At 27.9% G+C, this 8161-nt stretch overlaps 2 protein-coding genes across 2 annotated transcripts; one reads left to right on the top strand and one right to left on the bottom strand.

Moving 5' to 3' along the window:
- The first annotated feature begins 2821 nt into the window (after positions 1-2821).
- Positions 2822-4176, top strand: LOC100801505 (inactive protein RESTRICTED TEV MOVEMENT 2). Its single transcript, XM_003553984.5, has 2 exons — positions 2822-3071; positions 3545-4176. The coding sequence occupies exons 1-2, from the start codon at positions 2969-2971 to the stop codon at positions 4033-4035; spliced, it is 594 nt and encodes a 197-aa protein (XP_003554032.1). The 5' UTR covers positions 2822-2968; the 3' UTR covers positions 4036-4176.
- Positions 4177-4599: 423 nt separating this feature from the next.
- Positions 4600-5782, bottom strand: LOC100780078 (blue copper protein 1a). The gene is made up of 2 exons (XM_003553291.5): positions 5542-5782; positions 4600-5084 (listed from the first exon to the last, which is right to left on the bottom strand). The coding sequence occupies exons 1-2, from the start codon at positions 5705-5707 to the stop codon at positions 4783-4785; spliced, it is 468 nt and encodes a 155-aa protein (XP_003553339.1). The 5' UTR covers positions 5708-5782; the 3' UTR covers positions 4600-4782.
- Positions 5783-8161: the final 2379 nt, after the last annotated feature.

Genomic DNA, 8161 nt, shown 5'->3' on the forward strand with positions numbered 1-8161 from the left:
TCTACAGTATGTTATTACCGTCAAACTCTAATAAGTTAGCACAGAGAAACACATTTCTTCTTTCATTTAATTGTCCTAGTCAAGGTCTTATTAGATCTCAAACTCATTATCTAGAGTTGATGAATTCTTTCTTGATTAATCATTAATTCCACAAGTATTTAATCATATCCAATGTTGATTCAACTAGTGTTCTAAGACATTAATTAGATATATGAAATTAAAATACAATAAATAACTTATTAATTACTATAAAAATCTCAGGTCAAGAAAAATTATTATTTTTCTTCTTGAAAAATTTCTACTAATAGTTTAAAGTAATGTTAACCATTAAAAATTCTCAATTGAGTCAGTCTAATTATCAAATCCACCATGTACATCATCTATATATGTAATTTAATAAATAAATATATTAATTTTTATCCACTAAAGTTCATTACATATATATTAATCTATCTGAATTATTGATATATTATACAATCAAGAACAATTTGAACTAAAGTTATAATAAAACCTTTTTAACATTATCATAATCTCTATTATGATAACAAATTCATTATTTTAACAAAGGACCTTATCAAATCAACTATTTTATAATAAATATGGTAATGGAATTCTAATAATACTTTATTACTATAACTAGAATTGATTACATGATATATACCAGAGAAATCTAAGAGGGATAAATATTAAAGAGATTTACATCAATGAAACATGAGTAATCATATAAGTGAACTTGACACTACATTTTAATCCAAAACCTTAAGGTTCAAGTTTATGAGTCTTATCCTCACTTATATAATGTTCAATCTTCTCATTCCTACCTGATTTGAGATTTTATCTCTCACTTGTACTCCAACAATCTCCTCTTCAAGTGTAAGTCTCTTCCATATGTAATCTCTCCCTCAAGCAGAAGTCATTTTCAATTAACGAGTATCCAATGGTAGCCCTTAGAGCTTAACCATCATTACAACACCCGTGGCACCCACTATTTGACCTCCATGCATGGACTCACCTACTAGGAAAACTTTCGATACAAGGAATCCTTATGTCCATTGATCCACTAAAAACTCCATTACACTTGTTTATGTCAGTCACCACATCGAATCATCGACTCTAATATCAATTGTTGAGAAATCTGAAGGGGATAAACACAGATGAGATTTACACCAATGAAATCATGAGCAACGAAATAAGTGATTTTGACACTATACTTTAACCCAAAACCTTAAGCCTTAGGTTTATGGATCTTATCCTCACTTATAAGGTGTTCAATCTTTCCATTCCTATCTGATGTGGAACTTCACCTCATACTTGTATTCTAAATCATTATATATATATATAAAGAGAGAGAGAGAGAGAGAGAGAGAGAGAGAGATGAGGGGTCCAGTTATTCTGAGAGTAAGTTTAAAGAGTTACTCTCAATCTCAATCATTCATTTATTTAAAATATGATGGTGAAAAATAATTTAGAAATGTAGGTCACACAGGAATTTTTTTTCTCACGAACTTAATAACGCAATCATATGGATACCTGCAAAAAATATCTAGAAAGGGTAGGATAAACACACATATATATTGATTTATTAAAATATTTTTTTATTCATGTGTATTGAACAATATTCATTGAAAGATGTCAATCTTTTAAATGTATGAAGTTAATTAATCTTTGATTACCAAGAGATATATGGAGTTCACCAAAATCCAATGTTAAATTTAATTTCATTCAATCTAATTAGAAAGTGGTTTGAATTTAATCAAGTAATCCCTTTTTTATATATTTTTTTTAAAATATATCAAGTTTGTGAGGAACATATTTTTCACAATACAAATCAGGACTCACCCAAGAGTAAAGAAATTGAAGTTCATAGGTTCACCAACAAATAAATTATTTATTTTAAAATTTATAATACAAAAAAGGTCTTATATGTTGACAAAAAAAGTGTTAAAAATGTTCAAATATAACTTTTATTTATAATAATATTTTTTTAAAATTTTCTTTAGACCTCATTATATCATTGATTTGGGTTTTGATAAGGATAAACGTTCCAAATTTTTATCACATGTCATTGATATAAGATAAGTGATTCAACATATAAAATAATTACAATATTAATGTTTATACAAAAAAGACCACATATGTTAACAAAAAAAACACATGTTAGCAAAAAGGGTCCAAATATAACTTTTATTTAAAATAATAATTTTTTCTTCAAAATTTTCTTTAGATCTCATTTATTATTGGGTCAATCTTGATATGGATAAATGTTCAAAATTTGAATCACATGTCATTTATATAAGATAAGTATATTCAACATATAAAATAATTATAATCATTATAATACTGTTAATATTAACCATCTTAAAGATTTTTAATGTTATAACATTTTTTAAACATTGATTATTACGTTAAAAATATTCATTATATATACTTAATGTTATATATATATATATATATATATATATATATATATATATATATATATATATATATGTATGTATGAAAATTTCTTTTAATTAAACTAAAAATATTAGTAGTTTAAACTTAGAAGAAAAAATTGGAAACACAACAACATAATTTTAGACTACATGGAACTTTTTTATTTGTAAAAATATTAATTAATTATCATGGCTTGCTTCTTCGTATAGCATTTGCATGCGTTGTTATCACGAATGGAACAACTTGAATGATCCCAATATTCCTATTTCCTAGAGAAATATAACAAAAGAAGAGTACTAGTTTATAAATATAATCAATAGAAATTACTAACCCTCGAACTGACGAGACTTGGAAAGGTTAACAAGGGATAATTCTAGTTTATGACGAACCCAAAAGGCAACCTTGAAGCCCTTTTTACCTTACAAGTCTCTTCTATACGTTCTATATGTAAAAGAAGCAAGGAGACACACCAACATATTAATTGGTTCCTCTTCAACCTAAAAGCAAATCACACACCAAACTTCTGAAAATAATGGAAATTTCAAAGCATACTAATCGGTCTTATGAAGATTTTGATCCGCTGTTTATGTGGCGTAGAGAAGAGGGTCGTGACACCCTTGAACTTCACCTTCCAGGCATGTTACATAGCATGTATCTAAAGTTATATATAGAAGGGTTAAGTTAGTTTTTAGTCTTAGTTGAATTTCAAATTTTGAGTTTTAGTTTATTTATTTTATTTAGCTTTAGTCCTTGTTTAATTTTTTTTCATAATTAGTTCTTATAAGGTTAACTTTTTGTCCTTTTATTGTCCAATTTTGTCTCTGCTGGGGATTAATTATAAACAATATAAATTAATAAAAAAAAACTAAAAAAGAGCGAAAAAATTTAGAAGCACTATAACACAAAATTAAAAATGACCAAAAACTTATTTAACCCTATATAGAATAAATAACATGTTTCATGAATGGTTTCACCTCTTCATAAAAGCAATTTAATTTGTTGAATTCATACAACCCAATATTTATTTGAATGCTATTCAATCTGTGCATACTCATCTAAACATTTTATACAAACTAGACCACGGATATTTCATATTTGTTTGTTTCAGGTTTTAGGAGAGACCAAATAAGAATTCAGATAAACCATGTTGGTTTATTGGTAATAAGCGGGGAGCGTCATTTTGAAGGAAACAGATGGAAACGTTTCAAGAAAGAATTCGAAATCCCATCATATTGCAATGACGATGCAATCCATGGCAACATGATGCAGAGCATTCTTTCGGTGGTGATGCCAAAGAAAAGTCCTCAAATTAGCCAAGAGGAGCAAGAACACAAGAAAGAGAGAAGGGCAAATAAAAAAGAAGACACCGAAGAAGCCTCAACCAAAGAGGGAATAGCTGAAGAAGATATAGGTCATGCAGAAGAGTATCACCAGTTTGAAGAAAATTATAATTATGTGAGACAGTTGCCACAGGAAACGACTAGAGAAGTTGCTCTCAAATTCATGCTTGTGATGGTTCTGATATTGGTCATAGCAAGTTACCTTGCAGATGTAAGCAAAAGCCTCATGGCTCAAGGTGCTTCATATTTTCACAATTAGACCAGGATGGTTCCGGCGGTTTAATTAATGTGGTTATGTAAATTTTAATGATGTGAACAAGGAGAAAGTGAAAGTTGTTGTGTCATAATAATTTATTTGACGGAATTGAAGTTTCGCCAGGCCGATCGATGCCTTGTTTAATTTACTTTTGAAATGGATATATCCAAAATGATGCAAATTAATTCAATGTGCAATTGCTGCAGTTGATCATGGGTTTACGTTTGAATTCAGCATTATTCCCATTTTGGGTAAAACGTACTAATCCTCTAATACGTGCCCGTTCATTATTTTCCTTATGAAGAGAGTATATAACAACTCTATAATTAAACTCTTATTAATTTAAGAGACACAATAAGATTTATTTTTTTAAAGCAAAAATAGGTTAACAGAACATGCCCGTAGAATTAGTGATCCTAATTAAGTTGGCATCAAGCAGTAATTAAGACTATTGTAAACTACTGTTGGGTAGACAAATACTATCATTAACCAAGAAAAAGAAGAAAACACATGGGGACATCAACTGAACCCATAAAAAGACACAACAAGATTTGGCAACCATGCTCTTTTCCACAAACATTTGTATCTTCCAGTCCAAATCAAATTAGACATGTATTGTTGACATCACGATACAACAACAACAAAATAAGTCAACATAATAATTCATTAATTGGACAGCCATGAAAAATTAAACAAAAAAGAAACATAAAGAAATTAAGATGATGACGTGACAATGAAGTGTCTGAGATCTCACGCAAAGATGGGAGCGATGGCAACGATGAGGACCCCAAACACAGAAGAAAGCAGAGAATGAGCGGAGGAAGTGGGAGCAGGAGCAGGAGCTGCGGTTTCAACGTTGATGACAAGCTTCATTTGACGAGCAGCGCAGTGGTTTGCCACTCCACAAACGTACCACTTCTTCCCTTCCGCTTTCAGCGTTATGCTGTCCTTTCCGCTCGACAATACCTCGTTGTTTGACGTGAAGCTGCACTCCTGGAATTGTGTCCCATTCACCTTCACCACGTTGTGCTTCGTGTTCTCATAGTTGAACCCTACCCCATTCATTAACATCAACACAGTGAGTGTTACTATACACTAATAAAATAATTAATATTCGTTATATTATTATTAATTTATTTATAAATTTTATTATTTATCATTAATGTTTTAAAAAATATAATTGAAACAACATAATTAAATGTCGTTTTACATTTATATGAATCTAGGAATTTTTGCTTGTATTTTATCATTTAATGTATGTATTTGAACTAATAACATTTGAGATTATAGTACACATGCAAAAGATCTTTATTTGACTTTCTCTTTAGTCCTAACTCTCTTGCTTTTAGGAAATCCATATTTTTATATTTTATTTTAATTAAAAAAATTATCTTTTTTTATTTATTATTTCTTTCCCCTCTAAGGAACCATCTGACCAACAAATTAACTAGTAACATAGAAAAGATAAAGATTAAAGAATATGAATTTTGTTTTTTGTTTTGAACTTACAAAGGGTGTCACCAACACGGAAAACTTTGCCCTCTGCCCACGCAGTGTAGTTAAAGTCAACAGTCCAGCCAGTCCCATCACCAACAGTGAAATCAGTTGCCATAGCCACTGAGGAAAGCAGAACCATGGAAACGGCAAAGAAGGCCAAGCGAGCTGCAGAAGCCATATGATTTGAACTATTCAAATATGTTATTGCTTTGATGAATTAATTGTTAGCCCACACCAATTTGCATTTCAATGTAGACTCTCTATATATATATATATAGGACTTGTTATGTATTGATCTTATCGACGCACACATATTACTTGGAACAAGCCTCGTCGCACGAGGAGGCCGGCTTTTACCGTATAACTTGTATTCACACGTAGAGATTCAATTTCTTTTTTGGACTTAATCATAAAGTGGACAATTCTAAATCTTACTAGCCTCAACAGAATTACCAAACAAACAATAATTCACATAAGTAATATAAACTTGTGGCTTTTAATTAAATTGTATAGAAATTTTAATCTTAATCTTATACATTAATAAATAAATTATGTTGAAAGTAAAATATTCATATCTTGTGTATGCGCTCGTGGACAGAAATTAACAATGAATACTTTAGAGTTCGTATCCATACATGAAAAAAAAAATTGTACTTTTTTATTTATTTATTTAAGGTTTCTCTCGGTTAAAAGTTAGAAAATATGTTTGACATACAAAAATTTATTTAAAAGCTGACATATCTTAGTAAGTAAATTTTTTTTATCAATACACACAAATATGAATATAAACTCCTAATTATATGTTTAATAATTTATTATCTGTCAAATATATAAGATATAGTAACAGAATTGTACTTTGAATATAAACAAATATGCTTATATTTGGCTATTCCTTTGTTTTGGAATGGTGAGTTCTTGAATATATGCCACGTGGAACGTGTCAAATGGATATACACTGAAAAGAGTAAATTTGTTCCGCGGCCTGCCTTGGCGGTCGTGTTATTGGCTTGCAGAGACTTACACGCATAAAATGTATAAATACCAAAGCAACAGTTACCGTGATGATGATTAATATTTTGATGACTATATATAATTAGACCGGTGCCGATATTTTATGAGTTACAAGAGGGAAAAATAGATAATAAGACTCTTACTATCATTTTTATTGATTAATCAATGTTATTTTTGGGAAGTATTTATTGATTTAATCAAAGATTAATTTCTGTTCAAGAATTTTGCTAATTATTTTTAATGAAATCTTTATTTTTAATTATATGTTTAATTCAGAAACCTTAAATTCAAAATTTTACTTAAGAAAATCAGCATAAATCCAATTTTATTCAAATATTTGAAAATACAAATATATTTCACATAAAAAATAAATCCTTAATTTCATTGAAAATAATATCATTTGATTATATTAAGCAAATAATATATGATTTTAATAAATATCGACAACTAAAAAAAATGCATCACAATTTTCATTCAATTTATCTCACCAAAAAATTTGCATACACAAATAATTTATAAAAGGTCACATCTAAAAGAAGAAGAAAAAATATACATAGTATGAATATATCTTTTTTATGTAATTTTATTTCTTAAAATCTTCTTTATTTTCTTTTTCGTTCTATTTCTCTTTTCTTTCCCATATCATATATTTTTATTCTTTACTAATATATTAATTTTTTGTTTTAATTTTTCTAATAATTTAAGTTGTGATTTGTATTAATTTTCTTGTTAAAAAAAACAAACACTAACTTATTATAGTAGGTTCAGTATATATTAAAATTCATCTAACATAAATTTATGAATATAACACATTAGGAAAAAAATGTCATTTTAATTTAAATAAAAAGAAACATAAAATGAAAAATAATTTCAACCCATTTATAAAAATAATATAAAAAATATTACATAACCATAAATATTTTTTTTTTATACTTTTTAGGACCCTTTAAACATGGGTTTGAATAAAAAGAAACATAAAACAAGAAACAATTTCAATCTATTTATGAAAATAATATAAAACTATATAGAAAAAAATTATCACATAAATATAAATATATATTTTTTATTTTGTAGGACCCTTTTAAACATGGGTCCTGGGCTGTCTCATCTCTGAACTATGCCCAAGACTAACTTGGTATATAAATATAATACATTTTAATCACCACTTATTTATAAGTCACTTGTTAATGTAAAAATAATATGTATGAATTTAATCATGTTATTTGGGTGAAGTATTCATCAATTTTGTCCAAGATTAATTTTTGTTAAAAAAATTGATTGATTACCTTTAATGAGATCTTTTCTTTTAATTACGTTTTTTTTTTACCCACAAAACTCGATTCTCAAATTTTATTTAAGAGTACCAAGCCTAATTTTACTTTTATACAAGTATTCGAAAATGTAAACATATTTTGCATAAAAAATAAGCACATAATTTCATAAAAAAGATATCTTTTGATTACATTAAGTAAATAATTAATTTTAATAAATCTCAACAAGTAAAATAATGCATCATCATTCAATTTACGTCACCCAAAAAAATTGCATACACACAATTAGTTATGTAAAAGGTCATATCTAAAAGATGAAAAAACTATGCATTATAATTTTTTGGTGTAAC

This window comes from Glycine max, chromosome 19 (genome assembly GCF_000004515.6).
Source record: "Glycine max cultivar Williams 82 chromosome 19, Glycine_max_v4.0, whole genome shotgun sequence".
Classification (NCBI taxonomy): domain Eukaryota; kingdom Viridiplantae; phylum Streptophyta; class Magnoliopsida; order Fabales; family Fabaceae; genus Glycine; species Glycine max.